At 29.9% G+C, this 18645-nt stretch overlaps 1 protein-coding gene across 2 annotated transcripts; it reads right to left on the reverse strand.

The window, feature by feature from the left end:
- Positions 1-57: 57 nt before the first annotated feature.
- Positions 58-8369, reverse strand: LOC117914888 (protein FAM133). Of its 2 annotated transcripts, none has more exons than XM_034830403.1 (5): positions 8094-8369; positions 1643-1750; positions 836-977; positions 697-743; positions 58-455 (listed from the first exon to the last, which is right to left on the reverse strand). In XM_034830403.1, exons 1-5 carry the CDS (start codon positions 8178-8180, stop codon positions 237-239), a joined length of 603 nt encoding a protein of 200 aa, XP_034686294.1. In that variant the 5' UTR covers positions 8181-8369; the 3' UTR covers positions 58-236. The 2 variants fall into 2 exon arrangements, with proteins under 2 accessions (XP_034686294.1, XP_034686295.1); XM_034830404.1 differs by having other exon boundaries at positions 1643-1744; positions 8094-8368.
- Between the last annotated feature and the right edge of the window lie 10276 nt (positions 8370-18645).

Below are 18645 nucleotides of genomic sequence, written 5' to 3' on the forward strand. Positions count from 1 at the left end.
ATTGCCCCGCTTTCCTCTGCTTGCTGATTAGTTTCATAACATGGTTCAATCAATCCCTCGACTATTTCAACTCACCAAACAAGATCAAAATAAAATAAAACTGAAACTACAATATTTCTGAATGAAAATAGAGAGGCAAACTTTCTAGAAATTTAAGGGACCTCAAAGAATCCGCTCATGTGCTACTATAAGAAGAGAGTTTTTAGAAGTTCATAACAGTGATCTTGATAAGTTCACTAGCTCTTCGCACTCTCAAAGAATTTAGAGAGCGGCAGCGGACCATTGCCCTCGCTGTCATCACCGATAGAGTGCTTTGATTTTGATCTGTGCTTCTTCTCCTTTTTCGTTCTCTTGGACCTGGACTTTGCTCTTCTTGACTCTCTCTCTTCATCTTCGCTACTTGACTCTGAGGATGAACTTGAGGAGCTAGACTCAGAAGATCTCTTCCTTGAATGCTGCAAACAGGAATGACTTGGGTTTATTCATTTATATTCTTAAATGAATAGGTAAATGTATTGGTGTTCTCAAATATCAATAAGAACATTTTTAGTTCCATCTCAAAAAATATTGGTGGTACTGATTCATTTCCGATGGGTGTCATGTCATGTTTCTTTCGTTATGTATGCAGTTTCAGTTCTGGTAACTACTTGAAAAAGAAATTCTAATTGTATGGTATTTGGAAGTAAAGGCATGTACCTTCCTCTTTTTGCTGCTGCGTTTCTTGAAATCTTTGTCCTTCCTATCTGCAAGGACACACCTAGCCTTCAGAAAAAATGCTAGTCGAGAAAGAGACAAGGAACAAAGCTTTTGTTTTTTTAAGTGCAGTTTTGCATACCCTTTTTGTGATTAGACTTGCTGCTTGAATGGTTTCTTCCATGGGCCAGCTTGCTTGCCCTTTCAGCATCTAATTGAGCCCTGTACTCTCTCATCATTTTATCTTTATCTGCTTCCAGCTCACCCTTTCTCAATTCATCTTCCTAGTACATTTTAACACGAAAAAAGAAAAGCAACAAATATGAATTTGACATGGTGAAAATACCACAAATCAATACTGGATTAACTAGCACATATCATGGAGGAGCTTGTCAAAACAAAATATGTATGCATAAACAACAACTTGTTAATGGATCAACAGGATTAAACATTCAGTGAAATCAGACCCAGAGCTGCTATGTTACTCTTTTGTGCACGTTGGACTCCAAATAGCTGGGATTCGGCTAACTTTGTGGATCAGAATATGATTCATCAGGCAACCTGTTAATTTAGCTGCATTATATTACACACACATATATGCACATGCACTAGGACCGCTCATCCCAACTATATAGGATTGGTATTATGTATTCAAGTAATGATTCATTTAGGTTATGTCATCCCACAATGGGTTGATGCTAAATGCCAGGCAGCCTAGTTGGTGGCAGGACAAAGGGCCAGCCATGAACCATGGGGCCAAGACCACTATGCAGGCAGGGAAACTGACTCATGAGACCAAGGAAAGACCTCCCACAATTCCCCTAGAGTAGGAAAGGAACATACCCTTCAAATCCATTGTGACTGCCTTCAGTCTTAATATTAATGTATGAGTGCAAAGTTATCCACAAGGAATATCGAAAAGCTACATTAGCCATGTCCAGAAGATTACCTTTTGCTTCTTTTTGTACTCTTCCCAGGTAATTGTGTGAGAAGTTTTTAGGCTGGCCAAACGAGCAGCATGCCACTCTGGTGAATGAAAAGAACCATCCACCTGCGACTGTCCTCATCAGTAAAAGTCCAGGGAAGAAATTCATCAAGGCATGACTACTTGCCAGATTTACCCAATCAAATCTCTCTAATCCAATAAAACTTGCAATAAGAATAGCAGTAATATTGAATATAAACACCAAAACAGATAATAAATGTTCAGAAATTGTCTTCGAGTATAAGATTATAGATAATTAGACAGTTTTAAAAGATGTAGGGCGCACCCAAGGCACAAAAGTCTCCTCAGACCTAGGCGCAAGGTGCGACACAAGGCATTTGCCTGAACGAAGTGAAACACAATTTAGGATGTATATCAATTTTATAAATTATGATCCAAAATCCAATCGAAGTAACAAAAAGTAAAATTCAAGCATTTAAAAAAAGCATTCAACAAAAAGGTACTGAAATTATATAAATTTCAATATACAACTAGAAATTTCAAGAATAAGAGAGCTAAAAAGGGGAAAATGAAGTAAACGAGGCACAGCTCTCCAACAAGGCACACGCCTTAGCAAGCAAAGTGCTATAACTAGATAACTAGGGAATGGTCGAACCTGGGGCCTAGGCATACTTTAAGGTTGCCTTCAACAATTGTGACTATAGATGCTCAACTCTAGATAATTTTGGTGTCCACATTCGGTAATGATAATTTTTTCTCTCACACACGGTTCTGTGCCCATGCTGGAAGTTATTGTGTTTGAAATGCATCCTGGTATGATGATCATTCATATACTCAAAGTGCATTTCCACATGGAAGCATTGCCATTTTGGTGTACTTGGGAAAGCACCAAAGATATGGAAAGATAACCAGAGAGTGACCTACAAAGTATATATGGAGAGCCCACATGGCCACAATGATCAAGCCTTTTTTCTTTCTTTTTCTTACAATGGATCTGCGCCAATTCAAGAGGAACCCCAACTGAAGAGTGCATTACTCATTGTATACCAAATAGAGCAAAAATCAATTACCACAAAATGCATTCTTTCATACAATGAAGGAGAATATGATCACCCGTTTCTTCTTCTACTTTGCGCATGTAGCATCTATTAGGAATTTTCCAACCCCTCCTTTTGAGTTCATCCAGAGTCAAAATCCTACCCCAAGTTGCTTCCTAAGCAAAGAAACTAACTCTAATTGGTACCCAAGAATTCCATATTATGTTGTAAGGGAATGACTCAGCTTTCCTACTTGCCAAATAGTACAAAGACTCAATTAAAAGTTACCGTTCTTTGTATCTAACTACGCTATGATATCTTCAATGCCCAAACTAATGGAGTGGTCACACAACCTCCCAAAAAAGACATCTACCTCATCTAATTCTCAATCATGCAACTACTTAATAAACTTAGGGCCCAACCATCACTATCCTAAACATCAACCACTCAAGCATGTTTTGAAAAGGCTATAGCATAAAGTTCCAGAAACGATTCCTTCAAAGGCGTGTCCCTACACCACTTGTCCTTCCAAAACTTCACCTTGTTCCCAAAACCAACCTTGAAACATGTTTTATCTTTGAAAACCTCTCAACCACCTCTAATTATCTTCCATACCTTCTCTCACTTCGTTTCCAAAGAGGATTCCTTTCACTCACAAATCTCCAAGATCATTTTTTCAAAAGAGCTTTATTAAAGATGGTTAAGTCTTTTATGTCCAAGCTCTCTTTTAATTTTTCCATGCAAACAACAAACCAATTTACCAGATGTGGCTTTTGATCCAAAGCTCCCTCCTCCAACCCCAAAGAAAGTCCCTTTGAATCTTTTTCAATCTAAAAACTACCCTCTTAGAGATAACAAAAAGGAACATGAAATAAATCGGCAAGCTAGACAAAGTACTCTTTATCATTTTGGTGTACTTGGGAAAGCATCAAAGCTAGTAAGAAGAGAGATTCAAGGGAGTAACCCACATGACCAAATTAGTTAGGTTATATTTGGTTCCCAAAAAATTTGAGAGAAAATGAGAGGGAAAAGAATATAGAAAGTAAAAGTAGAAATAAAGAAAAATGTGAAGGAAAATAAAAAATGGATTTAAAGTAATTGAATTATTTTTATATACTACTTCAAACTCATTTCAAATATTTTATGTAAAGATTAAATAATTTTAAAATGTATAAATAAATAATTTTATTATATTTTATTTTGTTTCATATTTTCCATAGAGAAACCAAACATAAGAAAATCATTTTCTTTAACATTTTTTTTCTTTCCTTGGCACTTTTCAAGAACCAAACATAACCTTAATGTATAGCTTTAGAAGAACATAATATAGGTGAATGCAGGAAGTGGAGATAACAGCATGTCTCACCAGTAATAGCTCCTTTGGAAGTGATGAATAGGGAGGCCTTAAGTTTCATAGTTTAGGGCTTGATGCATAGTGCTACTCTTACAACATATTCAGTCAGTATTGAGCCTGCCAAAACAATATATTTGGTCACCATTGCAGTGAAGGAACCTGGTGAACATCACAATTGTTCAAGATGGTGATTTGGGAAGTGAGTGGGCTCTTATTATACCATGCTTTCCATTCACAAATGATATATTTTATCATGCAATTGCTGGTGGTAGGCAGGGAGCTGCTTTCGGATTGCTTTCTCTCTAGGACCCTATATATGAAGGGAGATCAGACCAAGGTATGGGGGGCTGATTCTTATGAAAGCAGGAAGTTGCACTCTAATTGATACCCTCATGTGATTATCCTATACACCTTATTCAACAACCTATGCTAATATTTATTACCAATAAAGTATAAATTTTTTTCAAGAAGGCTTCTTGGGAATGACTTCAGGCACACTCTTGTACACAAGGACCAATCAACCTGTAAAATATAACTCAAAGAAGCAAAGGCTCACAACATCTTCCAATCACTATCATGATTATCATCAAATAAGAATAAGGACCTCTTTGGAAATGTTTTCAAAAGTAGTGCTCAAAAAACAGTTTTTAAAATAGTTCTTAATTGCTTTTAGGAACAAAATTCTGTTTGGGAACTCAAATATGAAAATTTGTTTTGCTTTGCTTGTTCTTTGTGAAGATACTGCATACTTATGTACAATGCAAATGTTTTTCAAAGTATTCTCCATATTTTCAAGCGTTACTCAAAAAATCTTACAAAAAAAAAACTGAAAACACTTAAAATTTGTTTAAAAACCAACTTATTTTAAGAATAAATTTTAAAAAGCGATTTTCTGTCAATAGTTTTTCAAACACGTTTTCTAAATTAGAAAACTGTTTTCAAAAACAGTTTCTAAACAGGGCCAAGGCTCTGTTACCAAAATGGTTGAAGGCTCAAGAATGCAAAACAATGGATATAAGGAGGTTAATGGCATCCAGATATGCATGAGTGAATGAGTAAGCGCATCAAGAATAACAAAAACATACAGAACTGAAATGTAAAAAACATTTTTTGATCACGTTGATAATTGACGAGGGGCATCAGATAAGAGTCACAGAGGAAGAGAACGGGAGCCTTTTGAAGACACCCAGTGCAAATAAGCTGTATTCAAAATTTTCTTGCATAAACAGAAAGATGAAGGAGAAAAGGAGAAGGCAGAAGGTCAACGCTTGTCATGTAATTTGTCACAGCTCTGCAGATCTTTCTGTGTTTTTATTGTCATTGAATTTTCAAAATGTTTTTTGGATGGGTAAATTAAGAGAATATATAAAAAAAAAAACGCTTGGAAAATGGGTCGTTGAATTTCCAAAATGGCATTGTTCTCAAAAATGGAGGGCAAGATCATGACAATTGAGCATCTGATGTCGCTAAAATTAATAATTTTCATCACACCTCCAGGAAAATGGTCGAACTTTGCTTCATTGATCTTTTTTTTTTTTTGATAGATAAAGAAGTATTACAAATAAAAAAAGGTATATACAATGTATACAAAGTAGTCACAATACCCAAAAGGAAACGTGAAAACACAAAAACCAGCAAACTTGCCCTACATAGAGCCTAACCAATCCACAAATCCTAACATAGACAAAGAGTCATCCCCAATATACAACTTAACCCAATCACAAAAAAGATACAAGAAAGAATTTTTAATTGTTTGATCCATACTTTCACAATTATCGAAGGCTCTCCTATTTCTCTCCCTCCATATGGTCTAGAACACACATAACGGAGCAACCTTCCAAGCCTTTATATGGATGAGCATGTGATGCAGTCCCATTGTCAGAAAAATGAAAAAACCATAAGCTGTTTATATGGGTGAGCATTGAGAAATATGTGTAGAATCTCATGTTTAACTATTATATATTCAGCCTGAGGAAATGGCCAGGCTGCACTTGGACCAATTCCTGTCGGATAAAAACTAAAAAAGACCAGAACAAGTATTCAATATCTATGGCAGCTGTGGCTCAATACTAAAAGAAGATATTCAAGGGTATGAAATCCAGGCCTATAACATATTTCATGATACTGCTGCATACAATTTTATGAACCATTCTAGCTTTAATAATTTTGATTACAAAGATATTTAAGGGGATGCAACCTATGTATACAGAAAATATAAAGAGCGCCTAAGGGAACAAAAACTAAAAGAACTCATTAGATCCTTCCTAAAGGGTTAAAAAAATTAAGAATTGAACGAAGTATCTGACAAGATATTATTCAACATCACTTACAAAATCTCCACTCCTCAAAAACATCTTTATTTCTCTTTCTCCAAGTAGACCAACATAGACAAAGAGGAATAGTCCCTCTTTAACTCCTCCCACAAAAATAACATGCTAACATAACAAAAATTCCTCGACCTTAAGGAAGAACACCCACAAAACCCCAAACAAAGAAAACACCAGGATCCATTCAGTACAAGCCACCCAAAATGGCTTAGAACATCATTGGCTGACTCCTTATCTTGCTTGCTTAAGAAAAGCCAACTCACTGATGGTCAACCCTATTTGTAAGCTGATCTGACATGAAGATTTCCTCCCAGGCAGCATCCCAAGCAAAGACACCAAAGAAAACGACTTGCTCCCTCGGACTAAAAACGCCACAGAAAGATTTTTTATTTAACTGAGAGGTTTCCACTCTTTAGCTTAACCACACCCAACTTATCAGCATATACATATAGAGAAACATCTCCATATAGGATAAAACAATGGTTGAGTATCTGAAGGATATCCCTAACTGACATATGGATAAAAGTTGACTGTTGATGAATGTCACTTAAGGAACGGAGTAGGCAAGTACAATGCAAGTAAAGAACAAACCATTGACAGGAAAGATGGCAAAGCAAAAAAAGCAACTGGCAAATTTAGGGCACCTCGTAAAGATAAAAACCTGTCCAACTTTCCAAAAGAAACATGGCATAGAGTATTTCTTTGAAGAGTGCTCAAACCTAGGACCTTTAAGGGGAAGAGTTGGGAAGACCCTCCTGCAGGATACTAATTCAAACAATATTCTAATCATTTTTACTCGAATTAGAATTTTGAAATTTGACAGTGGTTTATTTTGGGGTGCACGAGTGGCACATGTCTTCTGTATCATATGTGCAATACAGGATAGCAACAACACTTTCAAAACAATGAAGCCTGCCCAATATGAGTCAGATAATGCGCATGCGTACTGAATAAAACAACAATAAAAGTTATCACAATAAGAATTCAACCTTTCAAATCAATGAAGGAGCAGTAACAATAAAAGCTATCACAATAAGAATTCAACCTTTCAAATCAATGAAGGAACAGTCCTAAGGTATAGAAAACTACGGGGTAACAATTTTTGGAGTTCATGTAAAAATTCTCAGTAGCCTCACAAAGGCAAACAATACTAAAAAGTCTGCCCCAAACTTAAAAAGAAACAAAACCCTGCTATTCGAAATACCCAATTGTGACTGCAATGTTCTGTAACATGATTTCCCCTGGACTAGTTAATTGATACAGTACACCATTATACCTACAATACTCAACTCTTCCTCGTATTAAACAGAGATCTTATTGATTCCGTATAAGAAATCGAAAAATTGTTGCTATTGAATAAAAGGCTATAATAAAAGAAATAACTATTTCCCATTCCCACTCTAAACAACGACAACAGAATAAATTCAATTACAAATACCAAATTTTACGACATCACAATTCAAACCCAAGAATTTTAAGACAGGTGATTTGCAGAACATTCACAAAACAAAGAAACCCATCAAAAGAAAACATGAATCAGTTCACCAATCACAAACAACTTCACTCAAACACATCAGAAATATAGCATGCCCATTAGCCCTACAAATTGAATGAACGCAAAACCAATCAAGATTGACTCAAAGAAGAAGAAAAACAATAAAAATAATCTAAATTTGAATCTGGGTATTGAAGGAAGGAGGAATTGAAATGGATTGATAGTATGGAAGGACACAAACCATGCCGTCTTCGATCTCTTCAGGGCCAGCGGAGCTGGAGCCGAGCCTGGCTCTCTGCATAGCCTTGTAAGCTTGGTTTTTCCCCATTTTCTAGAAGAGACCCAGATGAGAAGAAGAGGGGAAAAGCCAAGAAGATTGAAGGAAGAATCAAAACCCAGAAAGAAAATGAAGGAAAATTTGGGAAAATGTTTGATTCGAGGTCCAAATCAGAGGAAATGGATGAGAAAAGAGAGGACCCAGCGATGAATAAGAGATGAGGGCTGAGGCTGGGGAAACATTTGGGTCGTAAAATAGTGGGGTGGATACGACTGTGCAGGATCATGAACCATCTGACGTGTAATTTGGTTCCCATCTTGAGAAGTCAACATCATCGGTCTAGGTGCAACTCAACGATACACGTGGCAGTAATATATTGGTTGAACTTTTTTTGCCCTTTTAATTGAACTCTCACATTGCTCATTTTTTCTTTCTTTTTTTTAAAAAAAAATTATTACTTGAAATTCAATATTAACATTTTTTCAAATATTTAATATTATTGAGTAAATATTTGATTATGAATTATTTGATATATAAATAAATAATTAATTAATTAATTATATATTGATAAAGTTATTGCTTTCCAAGTCATATTCTTTCATTATCTGCAATAATATATGATAGTGTTGGGTTGATATAATATAAATACAAAATAAATAAATATCTGTCTTTTCTATTTTCCATTAATTCACTTATTAGAAATTTTAAAATATTTATATTATTAATTTATTCCAATAAATAATTCATTTTTCCCAAATTTATCGTATAAAATTTAATTCTATAATAGAAAAAAAAAAGGACTGGAAATATGGGTCTCAACTCCCTCTAAACAAACTCCATGAACTCTTCAATCTTGGGCCTAGACCCTCTTTGTAGGCCCATGAGTTGGTGGCTCGTTGGCCCAATACGGGCTTGGATTTCAATGCCTGAAATGGGATTGGCTCAGCCCAATCTCGCCAGAAAAAAGCTTGTAGGGATATATTGCCAAGCCCAAGCAATGAATCAAAGACGAGGTCCAATATATCTTCCAACCTTGAGAAGTAGACAAATGGGCCTGTCATGGGCCCAAGTTTTGACGTGCTTGTGATCCATAATTTTCAAATTACATGTTTGGAATCTTTTATAAGGGCATGCATAGACCCGTTTTGGAAGTCAAAAACTCTTTTTTAAACTCGATAAAAACTTATTTACATGTGTTCGGGTTAATTGTTTTAAAAAGCAATTTGAGCTTATAAGCAAAATTCATTCTTCAATTCAAGAAGTTGTTTTCTCTCTAATCAAATTTTCATAATACCAAGATAAATTTAATGTAACAATGTCACTAACTAAAAGTTTTCTTTATTTTCGAGTAAAAACATTTAAGATTTAAAGGGTTCGATCCAAAAAATATATAAAAAAAAAATTAATCAAATGCTTTGTGGTGAAAATATTTTCAAAGAATTTCATTAAATTTATATTACAATTTCATTACAAAATAAATTTTAATTTAATTATGAGTTATCAATTAAATTTTGCATCAATAATTCATATGATGATTGAATTAATCATTTTCTACGTCATTATCGCATGATGGTCAACAAACATGAATAGAGGCATAAAACTTGCTTTTAGTACGATACATCGAGTGGAGTGTCAATCAAATTACTCGATAATATATTAATTTTGAAGAATAAATTATACTTTAATCATCCTAAAACGCGTCAATATTTCCTATTATGTCTCAATCGTAGAATTAATTATTCACATTGATAAAACTAAGCTATGGAATCATTTTCCAAACATTATGCTATGAGAAAAATTGTTTAGTCCAAAATGGCCTTATTTTATTCTTAATGAAATCATAAATAATAATATTGTTTTATTTTCATGGTAAACAATGAGGAAACTTTGGTTTCATGTGATTTTGATGGAGACCTTTTATAATAATAATAATAATAATAATTTTGATAGTATTGAAAATGATTTAGCAACTTTTCCTCTTTATGGGAAAGTGACAACTTATAAAAACGAAAAAATATCCTCAAAAAGAGCCCTGACATGGTTGCTTTTTTGTGAGACAAAATATAATGACCATTTTTTTTTTATCATATATAAAATTTAAAGGTGGAGAATTTTTAATATTTTTATTATTAATTAAATTATATATTTTATTTCCTTTTTCTTTGTCCACTACCCTTATATTGATTAATTGATTTTTTGTTCGTCTTTCCCAAACATATCAAGTGTATGATGAAATGTAGATAGTTGAATGATAAGATATATAAAATAAGATTAAATGGCCATTAATAAAAATTCTTTTATCCACGTGGCATTATGTGATAAAGTAATATTTCTTTACTTTATATAAAAAAAAATGTATTTTTTATACCATATTTGACGGTGGAGTTAAAATCTTGATAAAAACAACATATAATTTTTATAAAATAAAATTATGATCACAATTTCCATTCTTAAAAACAATGCAAACATAATTGTTACACGAGAATAAACAATAAATTTTTTTAAAAAGAAAATAGAATATAAATACATAGATTTAAGTAAAATAAAATAAAATATATAAGAAAATGAGAAGGAAATTCATTATATCCAAAATTAGTACGAGAATTGTGAATAAGTATAGTAAAACCATAATCATTATAATCCGGATCCCTAAAAAATCTCATAATTGTAGTTTTACCATAAAATTGTGAATAATTATAATAACACAGAGTTTTTGTACTAGTCCAAATAGAATTTCGTCATCAAATTCTAAGAATAATAATAAATAAAAATTTGAAAATACAAACAAAAATAAAAAACATTCTAAACTCAGAGACAAAAGAAATTGTCAAATATGCTAAAAAAAGCACTTATATTATTATTAATAATAATAAAGAAAGAAAGAAAGACGAGAGTGGTCCAAGAGACAATGTGAAAGAAAGAGCCATGTTTGAGATCCCCGATGCAATGTAAGGATAATAAATTCCTTCATGGCTTGTGTCAGTAACTTCCAATTCATCACTGACCTTATGAAACATGTATCGAATAAGAATATAATCTACATGTAAACAATTTAATTAAAACCCACAAATAATACTATTATTATATGAAAAATATATCTAAAATTAATGTGATAAGAATATAATTACTTTTTTGGGAACTATTTTTCATAATAGTTTTCCTCTCTCTCTCATAAACAATATAAGAAACATATTTTTCAATGAAAAACTATTTTCTATTTTATATTTTTAAAATAAAAAATAGAGTATTTTTATAAAACATATTTTAATTATTTTATTTTATTTTTATTTATTTTTATGATTGTTTTAAAAAATAATTATACAAATATATAGAATAATTAAAAATAAAACATTACATATAAAAATTATTTTTAAAACATATTTTAAAATATGAAAATTATTTTAGATTTTCAAACAGATTTTTTGTCCCAAAAAAATAGTTTTTAAAAACCATTTTTTAAAACTATTTTTTAGAATTATTTTCGAAAACAATTATCAAACATGTCCTAAGTTTTTTTTAATAATTCAAATTATATATTAAATTCTAGTGACTGATATTAAAACTTTAATATAATTCTATGTTATACCATACATTTATATATGTGTTACTTAAAAGGGTATAATTAAAAAAAAAAGAAAAGAAAATAAAATAGTGATAAATTTCAAAAGTTATAATATTTAAATCCAAGATTATTTGCATTCAAAATATAAGAAAAACTTGAATCGTGGTCTTAAGATAACTTTTTGGGCCATAATACACTAAGTTAATAAAATAAAATAAAAATTAGGGATTTGAGGTCGGCCTAACGGGGAATGAGAGACCCACATTCTTCAAAGGGACCACTAAAAATATTAAATCACTTGCTTTTCATAAGAGCAAATGGGTGTCTTAAGGGCATGTTTTGAGCTTCAAATAATTTGCTGTTGATGCTTGACAGCCTTTATACCACTTTAAATTTATATTTATATATATATATATTAACTTCTTGGACTCTTCTTCTTTCTGACATGTGGCGGGGACAGACAAGATAATGACCAAAGGACTTTGTGGGTGCACCGATTTTAGGAATTAGGGTTTGGCCACATGTGGGGTTGGAATGCATTGAACTTGGGAGTTTTTTTTTTATCATTTGTACTTGAAAATTTAATTAATATCTTATTACCAAATTCCAACTATTTGTGTGTGTATTTGAGAAAATTTTGAAAAATAATTTTTTTTTTTTTACATAATTTCAAATAAATAAGAACATTTGATAAAAATTATGATATTTTACATCAAATAAGGGAAAAAGTTTATGACATTATACAAATGTATATATGTGGTGGGTCGATGCCTTTGTGATTTTGACCATCATCTGTTCTAATCATGTCATTAAATATAGAAATGACCATATCGATGAAATAAATTATGTTACCCTATTTTCTCTTTTGCATACCTTCTAATCTCACCTTACACCATCCATAATCGGTATTAGACTTCAAGACATAAGCTGTCACCATTTTGCATAATCGTTCTAGTGCATGAAGCAATTTCAACTAGCAAGATCTTCATATGGTATCTTCAAGGTATCAAATAAAAAAAGGAAAAAAAAAAAGCAACGATAGAGATTCTTAAAACTTTGCAAATGTGTTTTAAAGTCATAATAATATTTATGTATAAATTTTTGTTAATCTTATAAGTTATGTGCTTTTTAAAATTTTTATTTTTTATTTTTTAGTTTATGGACAATAATCAACTAATGACCCTTTTTTTTTTATATTTTTATTTTATAAACTAAGGTTCATTTTCGGTTTTGAAAATAACAAAAGAATTGGGGGGAGAAAAGGAAAAATAATTTTTTTTTATTTTATTCTTTGTTTGAAAATTAAATTGAGGGGTTATTTGGGTCAAACCTTGTTTTACCTTTTTTTTTATTTTATTTTTGTGGTGGGGAAATTAAATAAGATGAGTTAAAATGTTTGCTGATGAAACCGACAAAATGGTGTATTTTTAAAAGTGTTAAACAAAACCAATGTAATTTATCTCTATTTTTAAGTAATATTTTTTATTTAATTGAAAATTTTAAAAATAGCTTAAGTATCTAAAATTTACTTTCTATTTAAATGCAGACTTCCACTTTTACCATCAAAAGAGCAAAAACTAAAAGCAATCCCAAACAGCCCCTAAGGTGCCATGTTTGCATGTGTTGTTTCAAACACGCACTTCAATTATTTCAAGGTGAGAGGGGTGAGATGCCAATGCACAACACCTCAAAAGGAGAAGTGTTTTTCATGATGAAAAACACTTTCAAAAAGCATGTTTTTGTCTTCTAAATACCATTCAAATGAGCCTCAAAAGAAGAAAAAAAAGTGGGTAACCTGAAAAACACCAATTTTACAAAGCTAAAGTGGGCTCTAAAGATATTCTAAAATATAAAAAACACAAAACAAAAAAGTAGGACCCCCTTCTAGTCTTATAATACTTTAGAGCCCTTCCTCTATTAATTATTATTTTTTAAAAATATGTATGAAATTAAATTTCAAATTGACTCAAACCAAACGGTCAATCTACGCTTCAAAATGGGTATGCAAATCTATTTTTTTGGACCCATTATGCATGAGTATAGCTTTCAAAGATTTTGATAAGATGACAAAAAGTTAAAAACCTGGTTGTTTTTTTTTTTCCAATTTTGGGATTTTGAATTGAGATGAAAATGGAAAATTTAGCCCGCAGTCCAATTTATTTCATACTTTTATTTATTTATTTATAATAAAATCCATTTATGACTTGTTTAATTGATTTACTTAATTTTATATTTGTGTATGATTCAATACGTTTATGATCCATTTAACTCATATAAATTTACTAAATTGATATGTTTGAAAATTTTTAAAAATTAAAATACTTTTTTTATTATAAATATCATATAATTAAAAAAAATTAAATAGACTAAGCAAAAGTTTATGTATTTCATTTTAACTATTAAAAATGTTTTATAATTAAAAGTATTAAATAAAAATAATGAACTGAGTGCAAAATTAAAATTTTAATTTACTTTGTACATTAGTACCATAATTAAAATTATACAAATTGATTAATTAAAATAATTAAAAAAGTATTTTAAAATAAGACATTTATAGATTTAAATTTTATAAGCTTGTTAATCGATTTTATAGGCTAAAATTATATTAATTGATTTAACATGTTGGAATTATATTTTCGTGTCATGTTGAGTTTCTATTTAGTAAATAAGTTGTGTTTGTATTAAGTCAGCATAACACGATCGTTAAATATGTCATATTTGAGTTGAGTAAATTTTCATCATTTCTTACGTTAATACACTACGTTTAACTATCACCCATAATTTAAAGAAAATATCATCATATGTTTGTATAGAAAAATGATAAAATAAGAAAACGATCTCAATAAAATCATTTAAGAAAAGTACAGAAAAATGATACCAAAATACAAACAAATGAAGCTTAAATAAAAATAAAATATGATTATTTGTAGAGTGTGACTCCTATATATATAGACTATTTGTAGAGTTTGATAACTATGTGTATCGAAAAAATATGTTCAATCAAATCATATCAAATATAATTTTAAGTCTCAAAACTTTGTACTTTGATATCATCCTTTTATACTTTAATTTCATTTATTATACATATATATATATATATATATATATATATATATATATATATATATATATATATATATGCATACTTATCATCCACCCATTTCAAATTGAAATTTCAATAAGTTGGACTTTTCCTTTCTGTATGATGGAAAACAAGGGAGAAGAACCCAATTTCTTATGGGTAATAATGGGGTGGGAGAAGGGGGAGAGCGGACCGTATAAGGGCGGTGTGTTGCAGAGAACCCGTGAATCTCGCAGCTGAGAATAGGCCAAGAAGAGAAAGTGACTCCGCTCAGTTATAGAGGGCTGTGCCCTGTACATTTTCACCCATTTTTACTCATTTATCCTCATCTTTTTCCCTACTTTTACTATCTGATTTCCCCCATTTCATGGTACAAAAAGTAAGGTTTCTATCCACCTTCCCACACTTACTTTTGTGTCTTTTCCTAGATTTTAACTTATTTTTCCTTGTAAGTGTCTTCTACTAAGGGTGGAAGATACCAAAAATATGAAAAATGTGATCATGAATAAAGTATCAAAAATGGTATCGAGGCACGAAAAATGTAATGTAATAATTAAGGAGATATGATATCAAAAGGATGGAGTTAGTTTGATGATATTTTCAAATATCGGTTTTTGATAATTGTTCTTAAAAACAGTTAATAATAGTAATTTTTAAGCATGATTTGGTTTTTATGGACAATGAAATGAAAACTTTCATGATAGCAAGAAGATTGAAAATAAAAATAAAAAATACTATCAACTATGGTATCTTACATCGGTTGAGGAAAGACATATATCCACTGATCGAAACATTAAATGAAATTAAAAGATTTGTAAATTTGATATACCTCAAGGAGCCTAAATGTAAAAAATCTTGATAGTAGGTGTCATTAGAAGATACATTATTTTTCACAATTATATTAGCATGACAAATTTTGAAAGTAAAAATAGAAAACGTTACGCAAACCCTAAAACACTTTTGTGTTTTTCTCTCTTATCGATCTAAATCATCTATATGAATTCCGACATATATTGTATGACTAGTATTGATGATGATAATTCAATTATTTTTATGATTTTTTTTTTTTTTACTTGCTTTTCACATCATTTTGTGATGGGTCAACCATTGATCACTAAATTTCAAATTTTGAATTTTCAACATGGTACTATTCAATCACATATAGTTGCTTTGCTTTATCCTTTAGGTGGGTCACTCTTGAGAATCTAATTGTAGGGTTCATAATTGATTGATGACTCTTCACCATACACCCATTGAAATTTCTTATGGTTAAATCAATTGGTTTAATACTATTAACTCCTTAAGACTTCAAATAACAAGCCATTGTCAATGGTGTACCTAATTTTTATCTTGTTACATTAGGGAAAGGTTGCTTTGCTTGATGGCTCAACACCTCACACCAAACAATTTGCCTATGGTTTTGTCTTCAAAATTTCTAAAATAAAATAATCATAATTAATAACATAAATCTGTCAATTTATCAATATTTTAATCTACAATAGTTCTAAAAAAAAGGATAATTTTTATAAATAAGATTTTATTTGTGAATTAAAATATAAAAAAATATATATTTCTCCACCCATTCCCATAAAAGTAGTATTTTTTTTTTTAATATGAAAGTTTTCAAAATATTCTTTATATTTTTAATTATTTATCCAAACATTGTATTGAAAAACACTTGAAACTATCTTAAATTATTTTTAAAAATAAACCTTCAAAAAAATACTTTAAAAAATTTACCAAATATATATATTTTTAATTTAGAAAATAAATTTCCGTTCTAAATAATGGAAAACCGTTTTTAAAAAACAATTTTCAAATAAATATCAAAACTTCAAAACCTGAAATTAGAAGAGACTTTGTCGATAGAAGCTTGATAAAATTTTGACTAAATTTAAAATAAATAAATAAATTATCAAAGACTATATATTTGACATTAAACAACGTTTTTTATTAAAAGAGGTAAAGGAAGGAAGTGATAATATTGCTTAAATAATGTTTTGCTTTCAAATTATGGACCGTTCCACTATAGTTTCATTTACAATTTCTATATTTTGACAAATTCCATAATTATTTTATTAACTTTCTATACTAAATTTTCATAGTGATTAAAAATATAGATTTTTTTTTCAATTGAGTCTCCATTTAATGGTTGTAGCATTAAAAAAATAATCACTAAAAGAAGTGTGTTAAAATTAGGTGTGACTATGAAGAAATTAAATGAGATTCTCTAATAAAGATTTGTGCATTGATGGCAAAAATTTACTCAAAATGTCTTTTTCCAAAATTAAAATTAAATCATAAATGGGGTCCATATGCCATTCCAAACATTCCCTCCTGTGAGTTATACTCGTACCAAACTTGGTTGAATCCATCAATGCTTGCTACATTTTTATATTACTTTTCTCGAACGTCCCAATGCCAAAGTCAAAATATTCTACATGTTAAACATATTTTAATGATCATGTAACTTAAAATTTAAGCACTTGTTCATATTGAACCCAAACAATAACCTCTATATATTTGTATAATTTTTTAAATATTTTAATAATAATAATAATAATAATTTATTATTATTATTATTATCTTATAATAGTTCAAAACTCAAATCAAATTTAAGGTTTAAGCCATGTTTGAAAAGGATAATCTTAATATTATAGATCTTTCTATGTGTCTCTATATGGGTGTTAAGAGTGTGACATTCATATCAAATCCAAATTTTGCAAATTAAAACTTTTACGAAATTTGGATTGTATAATAAAAACTTTTGTGTGTTTGTATAATTTTTAAATATTTTAATAATTTTATTATTATTATGATAATGTGGCTAACATTTTTTTTAAAAGAAAAAGAAAAAAAAAACTTGAAAAGTACTCTTATTTAAATAAATTTTTATAATGTTTAAATTATTTTTTAAAAACATGACTCTCTTCGTTTTAACATTTCGATTAACAAAATCTAAGCGACTAATTTCATTTTCAACATCTGATAAAAATCAAAGCTAAAATTGGAATGATTCCTATAAACTTAAGCCATAAAAAGAATAAATCACTAAAATAAGTTAAAATCACGTAATAAAATGACTAAAATTAACAAAAAAAACTATCATGCATGCATGTTGCCAATGACATGACTTTTGGTACAATGAAATGGTGGGAAAAAACAAAATGTATGAAATGATATAACTTAAGTTTCAAGTTTTATTACTTATTAAGGTCTCAATTCAAGATTGTATTAATTAGAGTGACAACGGAAGTTAACTCAAATTCAATATTTCCCTAAAATCATACTAAATTGGTATGCTTGCTTGTGTACAAATTATTCTTGAAACTTTCTATCAAAGGAAAAAAGAAAAGTCCAAAGTCATCTATGTACCATTTCTATTTCTACCATTATGGACGATATTGCCGTTGTGACTTTATTATTTGTGGGGTTTCGCATAAATCTTGTAATAAATGTCTTCTATGAAACCATGAAGATGGAACCAAAGATTTGGACGATGTTCTATTTTTTATTTAGATATAAAAACCTATAAATTCAAAATTTTATTATTATATAATTTTATTTTTTCATTTAGTTGTCACCTTATTTATAATCTCATTCATAGTGATTTTAAAAAGTATTTTTAACCTAAAAAAATGCTTTTGAAAAAAATTAGGATCTTGTTTGGGAATGGTTATTTTAGAACATTTTTTTGCTCTTTATAAAAAAAAAAATATGTTTGACAATAAAAATCTGTTTCCTATTTTTTATTTTTGAGAGAATATCTTTTAATTATTTTCATTTGTTTTATGAGAACTGTTTTAATAAATAATTATATAAACATATAGAATGATTAAAAATAAAATACTAGATGTAAAATTTATTTTAAA

Source organism: Vitis riparia, chromosome 5 (genome assembly GCF_004353265.1).
Source record: "Vitis riparia cultivar Riparia Gloire de Montpellier isolate 1030 chromosome 5, EGFV_Vit.rip_1.0, whole genome shotgun sequence".
NCBI classification, from domain to species: Eukaryota; Viridiplantae; Streptophyta; class Magnoliopsida; order Vitales; family Vitaceae; genus Vitis; species Vitis riparia.

Coding starts and splice junctions, on each gene's coding strand:
- LOC117914888 (XM_034830403.1), bottom strand. CDS start 8,180: ATGGGGAAAAACCAAGCTTACAAGGCTATGCAGAGAGCCAGGCTCGGC. Junction 1,751..8,093: donor AAGAGATCGAAGACGGCATG/GTTTGTGTCCTT, acceptor TGATGAGGACAG/TCGCAGGTGGATGGTTCTTT. Junction 744..835: donor CAAGTCTAATCACAAAAAGG/GTATGCAAAACT, acceptor GTGTCCTTGCAG/ATAGGAAGGACAAAGATTTC.